The sequence below is a fragment of the Martes martes genome (assembly GCF_963455335.1).
Source record: "Martes martes genome assembly, chromosome: 1".
Taxonomy (NCBI): Eukaryota; Metazoa; Chordata; class Mammalia; order Carnivora; family Mustelidae; genus Martes; species Martes martes.
The window spans coordinates 11,231,139-11,253,318 of record NC_137888.1 but is presented as its reverse complement, the minus strand read 5'-3'; the positions used below and the strand labels follow the sequence as shown (position 1 = coordinate 11,253,318).

The 22,180-nt window shown below is 42.3% G+C and overlaps 1 protein-coding gene across 3 annotated transcripts in view; it reads right to left on the bottom strand.

The window, feature by feature from the left end:
• Positions 1–2,656: 2,656 nt before the first annotated feature.
• Positions 2,657–22,180, bottom strand: part of GART (phosphoribosylglycinamide formyltransferase, phosphoribosylglycinamide synthetase, phosphoribosylaminoimidazole synthetase) — a 33,338-nt gene continuing 13,814 nt past the window's right edge. For all 3 annotated transcript variants that reach the window (XM_080796122.1, XM_080796124.1, XM_080796123.1), the window contains exons 11-22: positions 21,022–21,253; positions 18,377–18,471; positions 17,890–17,999; positions 16,495–16,693; positions 14,640–14,891; positions 14,248–14,400; positions 9,784–9,990; positions 8,597–8,734; positions 6,536–6,666; positions 6,129–6,270; positions 5,080–5,195; positions 2,657–4,983 (exon numbers count right to left, since the gene is read on the bottom strand). In XM_080796122.1, coding sequence (XP_080652248.1) covers positions 4,795–4,983; positions 5,080–5,195; positions 6,129–6,270; positions 6,536–6,666; positions 8,597–8,734; positions 9,784–9,990; positions 14,248–14,400; positions 14,640–14,891; positions 16,495–16,693; positions 17,890–17,999; positions 18,377–18,471; positions 21,022–21,253 — 1,964 coding nt within the window. In that variant the 3' untranslated portion in view covers positions 2,657–4,794. The remainder of the gene's footprint in view (positions 4,984–5,079; positions 5,196–6,128; positions 6,271–6,535; positions 6,667–8,596; positions 8,735–9,783; positions 9,991–14,247; positions 14,401–14,639; positions 14,892–16,494; positions 16,694–17,889; positions 18,000–18,376; positions 18,472–21,021; positions 21,254–22,180) is intronic.

The window sequence follows — 22,180 nt, the reverse complement described above, 5'->3', positions numbered from 1 at the left end:
ACCTGACCTGAGCGGAAGGCAGACGCTTAACAACTGAGCTGATGAAATTCTAGAACATAGGTGAGGTTCGGTGGGATGAGGTCCGGAGCCGATGACCAAGAAAGAATTCTTGAGACATCTTTGGTGCAAAATGGTGATTTATTAAACGAGGGCAGGACCCGTGGGCAGGAAGAGCTGCTGCCCCGGGGATGTGAGGAGTGGTCTATTATATACTTGTAAATTGGGGAGGGGATTAGGGATGATGTAATTCTCTAAGGAATTTTGGAAGCAAGGTTTCTAGGACCTTGAGGGGCTAGCTATTGTCTGGGGAAAAGATTATTCATTACCAGTAATAAAACCTTCTCGTGAGACCCTTTAGATGTATATCAGTGGGCCATACGCTTGAGATAAAGTTTCCTAAAGGAATTGTTAAAGTAGACTTACAGGATCCTGGTTGGGGGTAGAAGGTCGGTCAGGCTAGGATTGTCCTTTGCCCTTAGCAAAGCCTCAAGGTGAGCGTAGTTAAGTCCCTAGAGGAGAGCCACTCTGCCTGTTTTAAGGGCTTGTCAGTAGGTAAGGAAATTTAATAATTTTTCTTCTGCCTCTGTTTCCCACATCAGAGCCACCCAGGCGCCCCAAGATAGATCTTAATATGATTTCTGTCACAAAGCATGGAAGTTCTATCTATATTCATTTAAGTGACTTCATATTTTGAATGTGAAGTATTTTATTTCTTATTTTTTTTAATTTTTTTATTTTAATAAACATATAATGTATTTTTATCTTATTTATTTTTTTAAAGGTGGCTCCACACCCAACGTGGGGCTTGAACTCATGATCTCGAGATCAAGAGTTACGTGCTCCACTGACTGAGCCAGCCAGGTACCCCCCCGAATGCGAAGTATTTTAAATGTGTGATGGATTTTACAACATCAGATTAAATGTGATCTTGATGTATTTCAAAAACTATGAATTAGGGGCGCCTGGGTGGGGTGGCTCAGTGGTTAAGCATCTGCCTTCCACTCAGGTCACCGTCCCAGGGTCCTGGGACGGAGCCTTCTGTCAGGCTCCCTGCTCAGCGGGGAGCCTGCTCCTTCCTCCCCTGCTAGTGCTCCCTCTCTAGCGCTCTCTCTCAAGTAAATGAAATGTTTAAAAAACCTCAATTATGGGGCGTCTGGGTGGCTCAGTGGGTTAAAGCCTCTGCCTTCGGCTCAGGTCATGATCTCAGGGTCCTGGGATCGAGCCCCGCATCGGGCTCTCTGCTCAGCGGGGAGCCTGCTTCCCCCTCTCTCTCTGCCTGCCTCTCTGCCTACTTGTGATCTCTCTCTGTCAAATAAATAAATAAAATATTTAAAAAAAAAACAAAAAAAACCTCAATTATGAATTAATGTTTTTACAGTGACGTTCGGAGTTGTTGAGTGGCTTTAGATATGTCCATGGGGTCGTGTAACCATCTCCACAATCAATTCTAGCACGTTCTCATTACCTAACAGAAACGCTATACCCTTTAGTCAACACCCTTAAAATACATCTATTCCCAAAACCCCGGGCAACTACTTATCCTGTGTCTGCAGGGATTTGCCTGTTCTGCACCTTCCATACCAATGGAATTATAAACGTGCTCGTATGTGACTGGATTCTTTTATTTAGCATGTTTCAAAATTCCATGTTGTACGTATCAGGCCTTCATTTCCTTTAATGATTGTAACACTCCATTGCATGGCTTGACCACCTATCTCTATCGATTCCTTAGCTGAAGGACATTTGGATTGGTTCTACTTCTGAATTAATTTAAAAATGTTAATTAACAATTGGCTCCAGAGGTGCCCGTCTGGTTCAGTTGGAAGAGTGTGTGACTCTTGATCTCAGGGTTGTGACTTTGAGCCCCACGTTGGATGTAGAGATTAACTTAAATATATATATATATGTATATATATATATATAAAACCAACTGGCTCCAGATAAAAAGGAAAATGGCCTTATGTTGTGGTAAATAAAAGGCTGACACGGCTTAAGAGAAGGGCTATGAGAGCCCTTCTCTTAAACGGTAGTGGAGGAGGCAAAAATTCATGTATTACAGAGGTTAACTGGTAAAAAGGCAGCTCAGGGGGAGACAGGCCTAGAGGAACTGTCAGTGTTAACGGGAACATGAACTTAAACAAAACAAAACAAAAAAACCAACTAGGGTTTTATTAATCTTTCTGAACTACTTACAGCTGCACTGGTCACCTGAACGGTGGGGTCGGGCCCTTGTCACACAGGGGCTGCTGTGCACTCCTCTCAGTGTGCACAGGGCAGCCACGGCCCTGCGAGGCCGTTTCACGCAGTGCGAGGCTGTATTTCTGTTCTCCCTTGACTCCTGGCTGTGAGAGCTGGGGAGGTGTGTGTGGGGGGGTAGGGCGACCTAAACTTGGCCGATTGGATCTTCCTACCTGGGACTTTAAGCCTGGATGAGTGACCCCGAGACACAGGCAGTCAGAGTGTTTTGGTTGTGGGGACAGGGCCGATGGAGTGACCACTGGAAGTGCGGCCAGTGGAGCCTAACGTGGCCAGGCAGCAGCAGTGTCCTTGACGGTCTCCTCCTGGGGCAAGGCTTTGGCTGTGGCTCTGTTCCCTTAGCACGAGAGAATAGCCGAGGGAAATGTGGTGAAAAAAATAATGAGGATCTAGCAGCTATACCAGTTATTAAACTTTATTATGACTAGATACTATGTTATACTTTATAACTTTGTATAGCAGTTAAAAAGGGTTAAGTAAAAAATTTGAGAAGGAACATTTAGAGACATGAAGTTTAGAAACATGAAGTTTCTCTTAGAAATTTCATGGGGCGCCTGGGTGGCTCAGTGGGTTAAAGCCTCTGCCTTCGGCTCTGGTCATGATCCCAGGGTCCTGGGATCGAGCCCTGCATCAGGCTCTCTGCTCAGCAGGGAGCCTGCTTCCTCCTCTCTCTGCCTACTTGTGATCTCTGTCAAATAAATAAATAAAATCTTAAAAAAAAAAAGAAATTTCATACTCCTCTTTAGAACGTTTGGCTTACTTGTTCTGGAACTCACACTTGAATCCTTCGACTTCTCACGACCAGCAGCGCTGATGAACAGTTGGACCCCCTTTACTTTTATTAAAGTTTGTGAGTTTATCCACCAATAACATTTTCCTTTCTATCTTTTAACTTTCTGTAAACTTCACAGGATAATGTTCGGCGTGTACGTAACAGGTATTTAATGTCGAGTGTACTCTCCAGAACAAATGAACCAGTTGTTTTTACAGCAAAGGGACTATGTGAAATGATGCACCTGAACCTCCAATTTGATGGCCTTTGCCGACTGTAGTCTGTGACTAAGAGCGACATCACTGGCCAGCCGCCTGGGTCTGGGGAAACCCACTTGTACCAGAGGCAGTGATTAAGGTCTACTGGGGAAGGTGCCTCTCCTCTTACTCGCCTACTCTTTCCTTTTGTAAGGCTAGAATTCGTATCTTCTGTATTAAATGACTGCTTTGCTGTTAGGTCTTGAGTTTAAACTCCAAGGGAGGATTCGAACAGGGCCTCCAGGTATCCTGCGAGGAAGGCACACTCCTGCCGGGCCGGCAGATCTTAGGCTACATCACTTTGAAGGCTGCCCAGTAGTGGAAGGATTGCTGGCTGCTTTTGGGCCGGATGGTCATTCCTTGTTCACTCTGCTATGGGGGAAATGTGGTACCAAGCTTGGGGTCATGTACATGTGCCTAGGTCAACCTAGACCTCCCAGTTCCAGAATTGCATATCCAGCTTGGAAATGAATGGCCAGAGTGGAAAATATATGCAGTGCCACTCTACTCTTTACTAGTCGGGGAACATCGGCCTCCGTTTGCCCTCACTCCTCCCAAACAGCACCTAGCACGCTTCCAGTATTCTGTTTATTACCATTCTCAATCTTATGTTCAGATATATTTGTTCAAAGAGTAGTGAATTACAAGAGCTTTCATAACTGGGAAGAGCTATGAAGTAAATGCTGACCTTTGAGGGCCTACTCTGTGCCAAGCCTGGTTTTTGGCATTTCACACATGTTAACTTAATTATCAAAACCACCATGACAGGCATTTGCCTGTGTCAGTAGCTGGAGACACAGAGACAGAGAGGATGAGTAACATGCCTCAGTCCTATGTTTGAATCTGGATGCCACCAAAAATCTCCCTTTATCCTTCCAGTATTTATAAAAGTAAGGATGTTGATACCATACAGAGTAACTGTGAAGCTAGTCAGGGTAGTATAGAAACTGTCAATAATTAGAGGGATGTTTAATGATATTTCAAAGCACAAAGTATACTATCCCTCAGAAATGGAAGCTACACACAAATTCTGTGACACTAAATCATGATCAGGATAATTAGAGAAGTCTCAATTCAAACCAGTACAGATTATATAATATAGGGGAGAGACAGTAACTTGGTAGTTTTGAGGGCTAACTCTTCAAATACCAGAGCACATGAAACTACAAAAAATGGAGGTGGTATCATTCAGAAGAACGAGAAGACCAAGAGTTTTGGTATCTTGTCTGGCTGAAAGCGACAGAATTCTGAACAAGCAACTTGGTTATGAACAAGAAGGTCCAGAACAGGTAAACCCGGAAAGGCCACCGGTGGTGACACAGAGCTCTTAGCTATGCTGTACCGGTCTTGTTTTTAACGAATCTCTATTCCTTAAAAAAAAACAGCCAGGGGTGAGAGTGAAGACCTCTTTTTTAGCATTTGTTCTTCTCCGCGGAGTCCATGATAAAAGTCACCATGCAAACAGGCAGACTTCCTTCAGAAGTGGCTCTGTTCCCGCATTGGGAGGCTTCACTCTGTGACCCAACAAATCTTGCCATTTTCTCCAAGCCGTACAGCTCCACTGGCTACCAGCTGGAGGGCTGCGGGGAATATTTTGTGCTCCGCTAATTTCACTCTTTCAGACAGAGTTGCAACAGTGTCACCTCTCTTCACTGGAACAGATTCTTGTAAAATAATCTGTCCAGCATCTACGTCTTCCTGGAGAAGGAAGAAGAAGTTTTGAACGTTACTTTCTAGCTAGTACAATTTACATAGAGACACAGATAATACTTGGGTAGAAAGAGACATACTCACAGCTACAAAGTGCACAGTACACCCGGTGACTGTGACGCCGGCTTCTAGGGCTTGCTCGTGGGCATTTGAACCCTTAAAAGAAGGGAGCAAGGATGGGTGGATGTTGAGCATCTTCCCTAGAAGTCAATAAAAACACAGTGGTCAGAATTGAAAAATTCTAGGTACTCTACCAAAGGAATGTATGTTTTTCTGTCTAGAGTCAGGAGTCAGGAGGAGCAGGGTTTCTCCGGGATGGGTGTTTCTTTGTAAAAGACAGAAATGAAAGGGAAATAAGGGTTTTCATCTAGGAGCCGTGGGCACAGCAAGCTCCTGCCTTGCACAACTGACCACACACGAGGCGCTCTGAATAGGCGCCTGCAGTGACTGGATGGAGCGGGGCGACTCTTGCTCACAGAGCTCGTGAAGAAAACGCGGCCTGCTGCTGGCACGTGCTCTCAGAAAGAGACTGGAGAGTCCTGCACGGTGTCTACGTGCTCGACTTCTAAGCACGAAGCGGCATTGCCACTTTCACGTTACACCACAAGGACTCTAACCATATTCACTTAAGAAAACACGAACTCTTTGGAGAATCCATCTGTTGTCCAAACAGGGGCACAAAGCAGCAGGATGCAGTCACAACTTTAGTGGAAAGGGCAAGAACATAAGGTATGTTTTCCAGAAACAATGCCTTCCTTGCCATGTGTGGCACCAGTCTATACTTCTACGGAGAGGATGGACTCTCCGTTCTGGGAGACAGGGAATCACTTTTTTTTGCTTCTGCACAAACAAAGATGTCTCTACTGAATTATTCATTCAGAAGATGAAATGCTAGTAATGTGAGTAACCTAAACTGTGTTAGAAAGTGATTAATTACAGCAGGCCAAAGGAAACTGATAAAGGCACAAGATAAAATGATCACTGGGTCATTCTCTGAGTTGAGGAAATTAAATTACAAGCTGTGTTAAAAGAGCCTAGTAAATACTTCACCATTGGGTTGCTTGGGAAGCTAATGGCCCTACAGAATGCGTTCAGCTGATTTCTCAATGTGGTGTCACACAGGTTTTGCTTACCATCCCATTTCCTGACAAAGGGGCCAGATAAAATTCTCATGAATCCTGCAAGACAGACTATGTCTGTGGAGTACTCTTCAAGGACTTGGTCAATTGCAGTGTCAAATTCTACACGACTTTTATATAATTTATGATTAATTACCTGTAATAGAAAAAAATCAGCACAACTTTTTCAATGAATTACCAAAAACAATTTAAAACTCAACCTGTACATAGACCGTACTTGCCCTCTTTCTCATAAAGACATCCTGGAGAACGAAGTAGAAAGGCAAGCCCAGCACGCACCCCAATCCAGAAATCCAGAGAATAAGCTACCCTTACAGATGGAGGTCTTGTTGGGGGTAGGGGGGCAGGTTATGAGTTTATAAATACAGTCTGCAGGAAAGATACTTTTCAAAGTAACTCACTCTGGTGGGAATTCCAGCTCTTTCTGCTTTATCTAAGCCAGCCACCGCGGCTTTGTTGGAGATAACAACGACAATGTGCGCACAGCTATTTGGCTCCCTAGTACTGTCTATGAGAGCTTGCAGGTTTGATCCTGAAAGAGAGAAAAACACACAAGTAAGCTCAAGTGTCTTAATAAAGATATGTTCCATTTTGCATAGCGAATGGTCAAGATTTCCAAATAAATGTCTTAGAAAAGACTGGCAAAATATGTGAGGCTTTTAAATTCCCTTTCTCTTGATGGATTAATAGCTTATGAAAACGTAGGCACTCCTGGTTCTAGGATATATAATTGGTCCCGCAAATAATATGATCAAGCACAGTAAGAGAAACAGTATAACATGATTTAAAAACTGACTGGTGGGGCGCCTGTGTGGCTCAGTGGGTTAAGCCTTTGCCTTCAGCTCAGCTCATGATACCAGGGTCCTGGGATTGAGTCCTGCATCGGGCTCTCTGCTCAGCAGGGAGCCTGCTTCTCCCTCTCTCTGTACTTGTGATCTCTCTCTGTCAAATAAATAAATAAAATCTTAAAAAAAAAAAAAAACAAACTAACTGGTGGGGAATTAGCTGCTTAATTAAGCAAGAAAAATCAACTCTCTTTAAGATTTTATTTTTTTAAGCAATCCCTATCTATGCCCAACATAGGGCTTGAACTTATAACCCTGAGATCAAAAGCCACATGCTCTATCGACTGAGTTAGCCAGATGCCCTGAAAAATCACCCCTCTTAAGAAGTAACCACTATGGGGGCACCTGGGTGGCTCAGTGGGTAAAACGTCTGCCTTTAGCTCAGGTCATGGTCTCAGGGTCCTGGGATCGAGCCCCGCATTGGACTCTCTCCTCGGTGGGGAGCCTGCTTCCCCCTCCCCTCTTCCTGCCTCTCTGCCTACTTGTGATCTCTCTCTCTCTGTCAAATAAATAAATAAATAAATCTAAAAAAAGAAAAAAAAGAAGTAACCACTATGAACCTTATAACAGCTTTTTTTTTTAAACCATTAATTTGGGCCTAAAGTATATTGAAACCTTAAAATGGACTTGGAAAGCAACTATACTTCTAGTAATGTATCTTAAAGAAATAATGAGATATGCACCTAGAAATGTGCTGTATATTTACCAAAATGTTCATAGCAATGTTATTTACAATAGTGGGAAAAATAAACATGCTATCTCCATCTGAGAGAATACGATTATTATTTTATTATTATATTATTATATTATTTTTTATCCCTTATTATTCTTATTTTATTCCTCTATCCGTAAGAATCAACCATAAATTTCATATTCTTATTACCATTAAAAAAAACCCTCAGGGAACCTGGGTGGCTCAGTGGGTTAAAGCCTCTGCTTTCGGCTCGGGTCATGATCCCAGGGTCCTGGGATCGAGTCCCACGTCGGGCTCTCTGCTCAGCAGGGAGCCTGCTTCCTCCTCTCTCTCTCTCTCTGCCTGCCTCTCTGCCTACTTGTGATCTCTGTCTGTCCAATAAATAAATAAAATCTTTAAAAAAAAAAATAAAAAATAAAAAATAAAAAAAACCCTCAGCTGTTTTAAAACTTTTTATCTAGAAAGCAATGACAAGAAAGTTGGATTTTCCATTTCTTCTGGTTTCTCTTTCTTCAACCATCTTCCTTATACCCTCTACCCTTCCTTTAGGTGTCTCAAAAGCCCAAGAAAAGTAGATAGACTGAGGACACAGAATAACAAAACAGTCCTTAATGATCCCCTGCCCCACTCTACTGATAGTTTCCTCACAATCGGAAGGATTTTGGGGTAGGGGGGAGTGAGCATTTCTTTTTAAAATTAATTAATTAATCACTGAGAGAGTGCCTGCGTGTGAGCACATGCAGGGGGAGGGGCAGAGGGAGAAGCAGGGAGCCCCATGCGGGATTCAAGCCCAGGACCCCTGGGATCATGACCTGGGGCAAAGGTAGGCTTAACTGAAGGCAGATACTTAACCGACTCAGCAACCCAAAGGCCCAGAAAGAGCATTTCTACAGCCCCATAGTAAAGAGGAAGGCATATCTTACCTGTTCCAGATATTAAGACAGCCACTCTTGCCTTTTTTGATTGGACAGAGAAATGATTTTTCACGGTGCCATTTTCCAATACTGATCCATTTATTTGCATGGTTTCTATCAAATTCTTGACTTTCACACGAGGAGAACCTTCATTTCAAACACACCCAATAAATAAGAATGGAACTGTGAATTAACAGTAATAATGGAAAGCAAAGTATTTTATGAAAACTTGAGAATACTTCATCCTGAAAATAAGTTATGCAAAGACTAACATGAAGACTAGACTTGTATTACTTCATGTTACTCACTCATAAAAACTTCCTGAAAGAGAACATTTATAATTACCTACTTCAACTAAAAGCCACAGCATACCACTATCTCCTGGCCTCAGGGGAGGCATGTGACACAGGTGAGGCCATTCAAAGATTTGATAGAGGATGCTGAGCAACAGAGGACTTCTCTTTCCTATTGCAATGTGAGCTCAAGACATCCTTCTGGTATTTGGAGAACCTGCTTGAAATGAAACCTACATAATAAACGAAAGGCATACACAGATATAATTGGCAAGGCCTGGCATCTCTTAGCTAATCTGAGTGGGTTTTCCGCCACTCTGCTTATTTCTAGTACTTCTAACAGAGTCCTGAGTATACAAAACACTTGTCAGGGCGCTCGCTTCACAGTTTGCTGAACTGAACTGAACTGAATCACAAGGTAGAGCCTGAGACAAGGTCTCGCCTGTGGAAAGACTCCTCTAGGAAGGATCCCAAAAAACCAGAGGGAGGATCTGGGTAACGTGATATGGAGGGCCAACAGAAGAGTGTGTCATTCAACTGGTCACCACTGTGGGCAACTGGGGCTTGATTCCATTGCGAACCTCAAAAGAACCATGAAGACTCTGCCACAGAACTGTTCCCTCCCTTTTCTGTCCCTAAAGTGGGTATTTATTCACCACACTGGCTAAGGGTTGTCCTGTGGGGTGTAGCTGTGCACAGGGACTACTGCACAGAGGAGTCGGAGCCCTCAGGCTGAAGTGAGGAGAAATTCGGTGGTACTAGCTCGGGCGCGGTCCGGTTACAGCTGGGTAAATGCAGCTGCCCCAGCGATGGCTGGACTAAAGGGTGGGCACAGCTTCCGAGGCGGGGTGGAGTTGTATTTCTGGTTATATACCCAAGAACAACGAGTCAAGGAATGATTACCTTCAGGACATGACACCACCTTGCCAATCACCCAGGCTTCTTCCTCGTGCCGCTTAATATCCCTCAGAATCTGCTCTGCCAGATCCTTTGACACCACGAGGGCAGCCCCAATCCCACAGTTAAATGTTCTGGCCATCTCTTCCTCAGAGAGGTGTCCTTCCTGCTGTAACCATGAGAAAATCCTGGGGACCCTCCAGGTCTGGGCATCTGAAAACAGGCAAGAGTTGTCTGATTAGCCTATCGTCTCACACAAAATGTAACGTGTGCATATATACAAAGCTGTGGAAATACAAGCAGCTCTGCTGTTTTACATAGGGTAGAACTATAAACTGGCCTTCCAGAGTTTTCGGGTGGGATCCATTTGTACCTCATCCAGAATATTTTTGCTGACACACTTGGCCAGTATTAACAGTTAAGTTAGGTTTTGTGGTGCATTAACTAAATTCTTAGCAATCCCTTAATGGATTGTGTTACAAACTGAGTTCCAGTAAAGGTTTGCAAATGTTAAGCTGGGTCTTAGCGATGACCAAAATGCACCCTAAGTGTGATGAAAAACGAAGTGGCTTACGTTATAGATTTAGAAGAAATGTATAGGGCACATGCGCGTGCCGGGGGTAGGGGTGGGGGAATGGGTGCCACAGAGGGACAAGCAGACTTCCGGCTGAGTGTGGGGCCCAACACAGGCTTGATTCTAGGACCCTGAGATCACAACCTGATCTGAAATTAAGAGTTGAATGCTTAACTGATTGAGCCACCCCGGTGTTCCTTTCCATATTTACTTTAGAATTTAGATTTAGGTCTGTTATAATACAACAAAAATCTCTGATAAAAATTTTTAAGTAAAGGCATAGACACAACACACATACAATTTAAATTTGGATAGTTGTTTAGAATCTACAGTTATGGGATCAGACTTCCCAAAACTCTACTAAATTTAATATTTAGTTATGATGCTCCTAAGAAACGGAAGCCATTATGGATGTAGCTTTTTATTAAATAATAGGATTAACCATCAGTTCCCCTTATTAATTTGGTGGATCTGCTGGATAATCAGTTCTTTATTTTTATTTATTTATTTATTTAAGTAGACTCTTCCCTCAGTGTGGGGCTTGAACGAATTCAAGACCCCAAGATAAAGAGTCGCATGCTCTACTGTGTGACCCGGTCAGGCGCACTGGATAATCAGTTCTTTAATGCTCTGGAGTTGATACAATTTTTAAGGAGCATCAGATGTTCATGAACCTTCTCCTCTATCAGATTTAATTCCATTTCTACCAGCTGGGAAATGTCCATTCTTAAAAGTTGAGCTCCAAAGATTTAGCTACAGTGATGTTCACTGTTGTATCAACAGTCTAAAGCCAACAGCAACACAAACCAAGTAGTGGTATATGCATAAAAAAATGGAATACCTGGTGCGCCTGGGTGGCTCAGTGGGTTAAGCCTCTGCCTTTGGCTCAGGTCATGATCTCAGGGTCCTGGGATCGAGCCCCGCATTGGGCTCTCTGCTCAGCAGGGAGCCTGCTTCCCTTCTCTCTCTCTGCCTGCCTCTCTGCCTACTTGTGATCTCTGTCTGTCAAATAAATAAATAAAATCTTTAAAAAAAAAATGGAATACCCGTCTCAAAAATGATGCTATTCTGACAGATGGATATTGATGATAGAGTAAATGGCAGAATAAATAGCAGATTACCAAACTATGATCTCATTTTAGCAAAATGATTAACAAAGAATCTGTTTGTAAGCAAACAAACCAACCCTGACAGGCTACTAGCCTGGTTTCTAAAAATGATCAGATGTCAGTAGTAATACAACCAGTTGCAAATCTGATGTTGAAAACGCCTTACCTAAATCTGTTGGTGGAATAGGATTCCTAGAAGAGACCTCAGAGGCTGATTTAAGGGCCTGACTTTCTTTTATACTGGGACACAGACATTTGTGTGACAACCACCACGGCTATTGGGAATATGGTGAAATCAACTGTACATCATGATCCAGTTCTGACTCTTCGGGTTCTCTCTAAGCTTCACGTACTCTGACTCTACTGTTGGCTCAGCAAGTCCATTCACAAGCACCCACAGCTGCTTCCAGCCTGACGGGACCAACCCACTCAAAAAAAAAATTTTTTTTTAAAGATTTTATTTATTTATTTGACAGAGAGAAAGATCACAAGTAGGCAGAGAGGCAGGCAGAGAGAGAGGGGGAAGCAGGCTCCCAGAGCCTGATGCGGGGCTCGATCCCAGGACCCTGAGACCATGACCTGAGCCAAGGGCAGAGGCTCAACCCACTGAGCCACCCAGGCCCCCCAATTTTTTTTTTTTTTTAATTCGTGTTTCAACTATACATATTCATACTTTGGGAGAAAAATCACACAACCACTTTCGCCTTCACGTTCAGTGCTTCTTGTCTCATTCTTGTTTCTGATCTAGTCTATCTCATTATTTACTCTTTTCCGCATGCCCTCGCTCCTGGGTCTGCTCATCTCACTAACCCCTTCATACCTCACTGGGAAAAGGGGCTACATTATGTGAACTTCTTTAGCTTCTAGTCCGTTAAAGCAGTGTATATTAGTTGACCATGATAGCTGGGGCAGTTCTTCTGCTACCCTATAAAAACAGGGATGGAAAACCCTGTTGCTCATTTTGCCATGAGTATAAGTAATGATTTCCCCCTCCTTTTACCAATAATTTTTTTTTTAAGATTTTATTCATTCATTTGACGGAGAGAGAGATCACAAGTAGGCAGAGAGGCAGGCAGAGAGAGAGGGGGAAGCAGGCTCCCCGCTGAGCAGAGAGCCCGATGTGGGACTCGATCCCAGGATCCTGGGATCATGACCTGAGCCGAAGGCAGAGGCTTAACCCACTGAGCCACCCAGGCGCCCCACCAATAAGTTTCCTGAAACAGCAACTTCCATTCACTGTCCTTGTTTATCTCTGCCACCCATTCCCCCCATGATCACATGGTGGGTGGTATCTACACTCACTGAGATGCTTTCTGAGCTGACTGAATCATACTGGCTTATTTCTAGTTCTCATCCTACATCCCTTGGCTGCACCTGACACCGCTGACCAATGTCATATTCAAATCCGTGGGGTTCCTACTTTTATGTGGTTCACTCCCTGCTTCTGGCTGTTCTTTTCTAATATTTCTACCTCTGTCAACCTTCAAAGTAGACAGAACACTGAGGAATAAGAGTGTAGTCCCTGTACTCTTTTGGCTGTAACTATTACTATCCGCACCTGAGCACCAAACTTAACCTCAGCCTGATAGCAACTTCTGCTCCCAGACACCTCACAATAAATACACTGAAGACTTAAAACACTATTTCAGGGCGCCTGGGTGGCTCAGTTGGTTGAGTGTCCAACTTGATTTCAGCTCAGATCTTGATCTCAGGGTTGTGAGATCAAGCCCCATGTTGCGCTCTGCATTCAGTGTGGAGTCTGCTTGAGATTCTCTCTCTCTTTGTGCTCCCCACCCCCCGCCTTGCACACACCTCACTCTTCTAAAATAAATAAATAGGGGCGCCTCAGTGGCTCAGTTGGTTAAGCATCTGACTCTTGATTTTGGCTCAGGTCATGATCTCAGGGTCCTGGGACTGAGCCCCATGTCAGGCTGTGCGTTCAGCGGGGAGTCTGCTCGAGAGTCTCTCCCTCTGTCCCTCCCCCTGCACTCTCTTTCCCAAATAAGTAAATAAATCTTTAAAAATAAATGGATAAGTAAATGTTTGGGAAAAAAACACTATTCCCACTTCCTACTCCAAATCTACTTTTCCTCCTGCATCACAGATGTTACTGTCTATATTCACTTGCTTAACTAGAAACTTGGGACTTCTTTTTCTTTCTAAGCGCAAGTGATTCTCAAATCTGTCTCCCTTCTCTATGCCTTGGTTTGGGTCCTGCTTATCCCTTGCACAGGCTACCATTTCCCTTCCTGGAATATTCTGGTTCTATCTTGATAGAGCCCGAGATTACCAACCTCTCATATCCCCCAAAACACTTCATCTATATAAGTCAATTACACGAGGGGACTTTACGCCTTATAAATGTGGCTAATAAAGCAAAAAGAGGCTAGTTTAATTTTTTCTGAGAAAAAAAATAAACTAAAAATAAACTTAAAAAAAGGCCAGTTTTATTTTTTCTGAGAAACCCCAATAATTTAAGAATTTTCCATATAGGGACGCCTGTGTGGCTCAGTCATTACATGTCTGTCTTTGGCTTGGGTCATGATCCCAGAGTCCTGGGATCGAGCCCTGCATTGGGCTCCCTGCTCAGAGTGAAGTCTGCTTTTCCCTCTCCCCATCCCCTTGCTTGTGTACCTTCTTTCACTTTCTGTCAAATAAATAAAATCTTAAAAAAATTTTTATTTCCCCGTATATATAATATGTGCACTAACTACCCACAGTTTTCTTCCACAATGCATTTTTCCTCCAAATGGTTTTCTGAACAAAAGTTCCTTTCAGCAATCTTACCTAAATCCACCCCAAACTTCTGAGGAAGGACTCGGGGGATGTTTTCTAGCAATCCTCCACCAGTAATATGGGCAAAGGCCTTGACGTGTCCTGAACGTAGGACAGGTAGCAGTGAATGGCTGTAGATTCTGGTTGGAGTGAGAAGTAAGTCCCCTGTGTATTGGAGAGAAGACATAAACTTAGCCTATGAACATAAAACCAAAACGTATGTCAATAACAATTCTGAAATAGAGAATGATTTGACCCTGCAGACACACCAGTTCTATGGTAATGTCCAAACAGTGAACTCATAGGGTAATGTAATTTATTCCATTCTAATTAACTAATGAAAGACTAACCCATTAAGTGGCTGCTCACATATTTCTAAGGAAAATTTAAATATGAGTGTTTACCTAAGGTCTGATCACCACAGCCTTCAGGTGCTGGAGATGAGTACTGGAGGGAAGATTGTGCTACAATTTTCCTTACAAGGCTAAATCCATTGCTGTGAAGACCAGATGAAGCTACTCCAATAACAACATCCCCTTCAGTGATTCTTTCCAGGTGAGGGAGTTTCTGATCCCGCTCCATGGCACCAACGGCAAAACCAGCTAGGTCATATTCTCCCGGAGGATACATGTCGGGCATTTCTGCAGTTTCACCTCCTGGCAGAATGATAAAAGAAGAACGAAGAAGTCACATAGTATTTATAAACCTATCTAGGAAGTACTGACACCAGGTACTCTTTTCTTTTTCAAGTTTGTCTGCGTATGTATGTATATAATTTCTACACCGAACATGGGGCTTGAACTCATGACCCCAAGATCAAGAGTTGCATGGTTTTCTGACTGAGCCAGCTAGGCGTCCCCACTCTTATTATGAACAATTAAACGATGGCTATATTCCGCAAATATTAAAAAAAAAGTACTCTATTAGTTGCCTAAAAGAACTTTCGACTGAGGGTGCCTGGGTGGCTCAGTGGGTTAAAGCCTCTGCCTTCACTCGGGTCATGATCCCAGGTCCCTGGAATTGAGCCCCACATTGGGCTCTCTGCTCCACAGCGAGCCTGCTTCCTCATCTCTCTGCCTGCCTCTCTGCCTACTTGTGATCTCTGTCTGTCAAATAAATAAATAAAATCTTTAAAAAAAAAAACAAAAACGGGGCACCTGGGTGGCTCAGTGGGTTAAAGCCTCTGCCTTCGGCTCAGGTCATGATACCAGGGTCCTGGGATCGAGCCCCGCATCGGGCTCTCTGCTTAGTAGGGAGCCTGCTTCCTCCTCTCTCTCTGTCTGCCTCTCTGCCTACTTGTGTTCTCTGTCTGTCAAATAAATAAATAAATCTTTAAAAAAAAAAAAAAAAAAAAAAAAAAAAAAAAAAAAAAACAAAACAAAACTTCCGACCGAGCATGATCTCAAGGGAAACAGTACTAATTTCCACGAAGGAAATGTATAGCCCCGAATAGCATTATCGTCAAAGAATGAATGCTTGGTTGAATATAATGTCATTTCTACAGCAGTTTAATTTTACAAATGCTTTCATTTATATTTGATCTTTATAATCATCCTATATTTCAGATGATGGTACAGGCTTAGAGAAGTGATTTAATCAGGGCTGCTTACATCCAAATGCCCTGGCCTAAGAAGTACAGCATAGTTCACTTTTGTGATGATATGTAAAGACAGGGTCTAGGTAGGCAGTCTCCAAATTACAAACTGTTCTAAAAGATGGTTGAAAAGGTCATTTTGGCTTTGGGGACAGATGTGTCCATGGGAATGGTTAATACAAAAGAGGTAGTTTCATTGCTTGGGCAACCTGCAATTAATTTTGCTCAAAGTTCCCATATATATTTAAGCAATATTTCTATAAATCTTAGGTACATTTTATTCTTAGTGTTACTTCTGTTGGAAAATAATGCTTAAGATTTAGAATGTTAGGAATCATCATCTGGTGCAGGCCAGTAAGGAGGAAGTAACTCTTAGCGTTGTCTGTGCATGAGGACTTGGAGAAAGACAGGAATGGAAATAGTAAACAAAGATCAGGGAAAAAGGTAAGGCCTGGCTTACAGTTTAGGAGTAGGAATCTGGGGGACAAACCCTTGAGGAGGGGCTTGAGGGCGAGATCTCTAAGTTTTCTTCCGGTAATGTTATTTATATTTTATTTGTCTTATGATATAATCTGCAGTTTTTCTTCTTAGCTATATAAGTACTAATCGCATTTATAATAGGGCTAAAATATAGTAAAAAGGACATGTGATTAAACATGTCATACCAAGGAGAGCACATCCAGCTTTTCCACAAGCTCTGGCGATTCCAGCGACAACAGCTTCAGTTGTATTAAGGTCAAGTTTCCCACAGGAAAAGTAATCGAGGAAGAAAAGGGGCTCTGCCCCTTGGGCCAGAATGTCATTGACACACATTGCAACCAGATCTTGACCAATGGTATCATGTTTGTTACACTGCTGGGCAATCTAAAGAAGCACAACACACAACACAGAAGATACACTCCAAATTATACCTTGTCAGTTTATCAATGGAGGCTAATAAATATTGCTATTTGGCTAGCTGCTCCAAACACCTAAAGATAAAATATTAAATTCTGATAAGCTACTTGATCCAAAACTATCCCATTTTTAATTTTTATTTTTTTATTTTATTTTATTTTTTTTTTAAGATTTTATTTATTTATTTGTGAGAGAGAGAGAGAGAGCGCGAGCGAGCGAGCACAGGCAGAGTGGCAGAGGGAGAAGCAGGCTCCCTGCGGAGCAAGGAGCCCGATGTGGGACTCGATCCCAGGACGCTGGGATCATGACCTGAGCCGAAGGCAGCCGCTTAACCAACTGAGCCACCCAGGCGTCCCTAATTTTTATTTTAAAAAGGTTTTTATTATTTGAGAGAGAGAGAGCATGCATGGGAGGGGTGTGGAGGAGAGGGAGAGGGAGGAGCAGACTCCCCGCTGAGCAAGGAGCCTGATGTGGGGCTCAGATCTGGGAACTCCAGAATGACGACCTGAGCTGAGGCAGATGCTTAAGGACTGAGCCACACAGGTGCCCCCAAAGTATCTCCCCATCTTTTTAAAAAAATTTATTTAGAGAGGGAGAGAGAGAGTGTGGGGATGGGGGGAGGGGCAGAGGGAATCTCAAGGAGACTCCCTGCTTAGCATGGAGCTGAATGCAGGGCTGGATCCCATGACTCTGAGATCATGACCTGAGAGTCCAACACTTAACAGACTAAGCCACCCGGGTACCCCCAAAGGTGTCCCATTTAATCCCCTCCAATAATGCTTCCATCCGGATAGAGTTTCAACAACATTGTGTTGTTAGAAAAATGTACATATTTGGGGCGCCTGGGTGGCTCAATGGGTTGAGCCTCTGCCTTCGGCTCAGGTCATGATCTCAGGGTCCTGGGATCGAGCCCCGCATCGAGCTCTCTGCTCAGCAGAGAGCCTGCTTCCCTCTCTCTCTGCCTGCTGCTCTGCGTACTTGTGATCTCTCTGTTGAATAAATAAATAAAATCTTTAAAAAAATGTACATATTTTATGGTTATTTGGTACGGTTCTCTTCAGTGCATATACGTCAAGATGGGAAAAACATGTATTTGGTATACAATAAATTCTCTCCTATCATTCACAAAAGGCCTTTAATCAATCACATAGGTATCTGATTACCTTCAGTTTAGTTCCAACACCATCTGTTCCACTTGCCAGAAGAGGATCTTTGAAACCAGCTGCTTTCAAATCAAAAAGACCAGCAAAACCTCCAAGATCAACATCACAGCCTAATGGGGAGGAAATTAATTACCGGCTGCACTGTAATAGGCTAAACATGGATATTCAAACCATTTCTTCATAAGCATAGCTACAATAAGAGATGCCTTTTCTGAGAACGGAAGAGTACCACGTGCTCAAAGAACTGATCAAGAAAGTAATTACATACGAAAGGGGTAGATATATTTTTGAATTTAACATTATGTATAAGAAATGCTTTCCTTAATATTAGAAACAAGAAAGAAGACTATGGGTTTGGCTTAAACAGGGCAAGACTTAGCAACCTGGCATTAACTTGGAATGTTTTCCTCAGTAAACTACAAAGCCCCAATCAATTCACAATGCCTGTCACAGTTAATGAACTAGCAAAGGACAGGCTCTGACTTACCTGGTCTGGAGGTAGCTTTTGCTAAAGGTTTAATTTTCTTGACCAGCATATTTCCAGCTGCAATGTCTACCCCAGATTCCTTGTAAGTCAGGCCCCTAAAGAATTAAATGAAACAAACACATCACCTAAATGCCAGGGAAAATTAGTTTAAGGTATTATTTAAAATAGAAGTTGACTTGCATGTATCTCATTGTGCCAGGCTCCATCCGTAAATTTTGATTTAACTGGTCAGGGGTAGGCCCTGAAAATTGAATGTGTTTAAGTAACTGCCCCAGTTGACTCCACTGTATCATCACTATGGAGAACTACTTTTCTTTACTTATTTCTTCTAAAAGTACTTCAGGTACCCACAGGTAGCTAGATATACTGATATTTTGCCACACTTTTCTATTCAATTTTGGTATAGGAAGCAATGACAAAATGGAGTAAAAAAAGTGAAAATTGGGATTATATGCACTCTACAAAAAAAAAAATCCCTAAATAATGAAACTGGACTCTTACTGCAGTAGAGAGTTGTGTAAGTTTCCTTATAGCTGAAGACATCAAGAAACAAGGTAAAAACACACTGGAAAAAACAAAACCAGATAATGATACTCAGTGCATTATTCCCTTCTAAATAGGGCCAACATGTTGAAGCAGTGCATCTAAAATTCATGAACAGCTCTGGGAACTCAGTAGCCTTGTCTTACAAAAATGAATACTTTGGCCTATTGGGATGTAGTGACACATGAAGAAATATGTGAAATTTTATTAGAAACAAGGGGTCAGGGTACAAATAGTGTTGAGAGCTTTGGCAATTAACACCAATGAAATTAGTAGTCTGGGGGTCATGTTCAGAAAGGACACAAAGTTATGCTGATTTTAAAAAAAACCTTTCTTAGGTAGCAGCTGGTATTGTTGCCTCTCATTTTCTTCATCTTTAATTTTACGAATTTAATTTTGCAATTGGTCATTTCAATGTAATCCAGTTATTTTAAAATGATAAATAAAAATAAAACTTTTAGCATGGTATTTTAATATTCTTAATCCTAAACAATTTCTAGTATTTAAACTTTAAAAGTTTTTTTTTTTTTTTTTTTTTTTTAAATTTTATTTATTTGACAGACAGATCACAAGTAGGCAGAGAGGCAAGCAGAGAGAGAAGGGAGGAAGCAGGCTCCCTGCTGAGCAGAGAGCCCGATGCGGGGCTCGATCCCAGGACGCTGGGATCATGACCTGAGCCGAAGGCAGCGGCTTTAACCCACTGAGCCACCCAGGCGCCCCTCTAGTATTTAAACTTTAAATATTTGTCTATCAATTAATAGGATTAAGTTTAATTAAGTTGCTACAAATTTTACATTTTGTTCTAAAACATTTATTTCTCATAGACAAACTCAATGAACAATAGAAACTATGATATATACTTAAGAAATCAAAACACCCACATTTTCAATTAATAGTTTGATTTTACAAAGGAATAATTGTATGTGCTAACAAATTATACATTTAAAATGTAAAAATTTTACATTTTACATTTAAAATGTAAAAATACATTTTAGTAATAAATATAAACACACTAACAAAATGAGACTGCCAAAATTTACAGTATAATCAAATTAAGTTGCAAAGGTAGATGGCCAATATTTTCATCTTTTTTTTTTTTAAAGGTTTTATTTATTTATTTGACAGAGAGAGAGATCACAAGCAGACAGAGAGGCAGCCAGGAAGAGAGAAGGGAAAGCAGGCTCCCTGCTAAGCAGAGAGCCTGATGTGGGGCTCGATCCCAGGACCCTGAGATCATGACCTGAGCCCAAGGCAGAGGCTTAACCCACTGAGCCACCCAGGTGCCCCTTCATCTTGAAATCTTTGACAAAATCATGAACTAAGATGAAAATACAATAGTAATATTTAAATATATGATAACTCAAGGAATAAAAATCCTTTCCCCATCTTTATTGATGGATACTTGACAAATGATTATATATACTTCAAATATACAATGTGAAAAAGTCCTTATTATCACTGTGATTTTACTGAACTTTCTTTTTTTTTTGAAAGATTTTATTTATTTATTTGACAGAGAGGGATCACAGGTAGGCAGAGAGACAGGCAGAGAGGGGGAAGCAGGCTCCCCGCTGAGCAGAGAGCCCGATGCGGGGCTCGATCCCACGACCCTGAGATCATGACCTGAGCCGTAGGCAGAGGCTTAATCCACTGAGCCACCCAGGCGCCCCTTTACTGAACTTTTCAAACACAAAGACCTACCATGAAGCTTTTCGCACTTCAACTGAATTTTTTTTTTAAAAGATTTTATTTATTAGAGGGAAAGAGAGAATGAGTGGTGGGGAAGGGCAGAGGGGAGAGAGAGACAGAGAAAAGCAGACTCCCTGCTGAATAGAAAAACCTGATGTGGGGCTCGATCCCAGGACCTGGAGATCATAACCTGAGCCTAAGGCAGACAGTTAACAGACTGAGCCACCCAGGCACCCCCATTTGAATACCGTTCTAACTAGTTTTGACTCAGACTAAATGTAAGTCAAAATCAGAGCAGTTCCATAGAGAGAAAAGATTAGAGAATGGCTTAGTATAAGGTTAACAGAATTTTCTATATAGCCATTTACATCAGTTCTGAGGCTATGCTAGAACTACCTCAGTAGGAAATTTACCTGGGCTGCTGGAGAAAAGCTATGGCGCGATAGCCTATGTCCTTCCTGTAAATGGCTCCCTCAAACTTTATAGCAGCTAGTCCTTTTTTGGCTTCTTCAAGGGCCAAGATGAGATTTTCCCGGATCGCTGTTACTGTAAGGACTCTACCCCCGTTAGTCACCACTCTGCCATCTTTCAGGGCAGTGCCTGCGTGGAACACCTCCAGTCCTAAAGCTTGAGCCGCAGGAAACCCTGTGAGAGAGCACATTTACATAATAACAATAGTCAACACTTCTGAAGTGGTTTATAATTTCCTTAAGTCTTCTTTTTAAAGTCTATTTTAAGATTTTATTTTATTGAGGGAGAGAGAGAAAGAGCACAAGTTGGGGAGGAGCGGAGGCAGAAGCTGAGGGAGAAACAGACTCCCCATTGAGCAGGGAGACCGATGTGGGGCTCAATCCCAGGACCCTGGGATCATGACCTGAGCCGAAGACAGACGCCTGACTGACTGAGCGGCCCTGATGCCTGAAGATTTTTTTCAGTAAGATTTTAATTTCACTTAGGGGCACCTGGGTGGCTAGTGGTTAAAGCCTCTGCCTTCGGCTCAGGTCATGATCTCAGGGTCCTGGGATCGAGCCCCGCATCGGGCTCTCTGCTCAGAGGGGAGCCTGCTTCATCCCCCCTCTCTCTCTGCCTGCCTCTCTGCCTACTTGTGATCTCTGTCTGTCAAATAAATAAAATCTTAAAAAAAAAAAAAAGATTTTAATTTCACTTAAATGAATCTTCACAAGAATCCTATCAGGAAGGAATAAAGCAACAAGATAGCAAACAGACCGTCTCAAGAACAGTCTGTTCTGCTATAGGGTGGTAACTGTATTATCATTAACCTGCATTATAACCTCATGAAAGAACTACTGTTTCAGTGGGGTAGGAAAAAAAAATAACCTAAGTCTAAAAAGTTTAAAAGCTTAAATGTAGAGCTGATGCTTAAACAATGCTGGGGTTGGGGTGCTGACCCCCCCCTTCATAGTCCAAAATCCACATAACTTTTGACTCCTCAAAAACTTAACTACTAAGAGCCTGCTGCTGAACAGAAGCCTTACCAATAACATAAAGTCGATTAATGCATACTCTGTATGTAATATGTAACATATGTAATATGTAACAAGCTGTATGTTA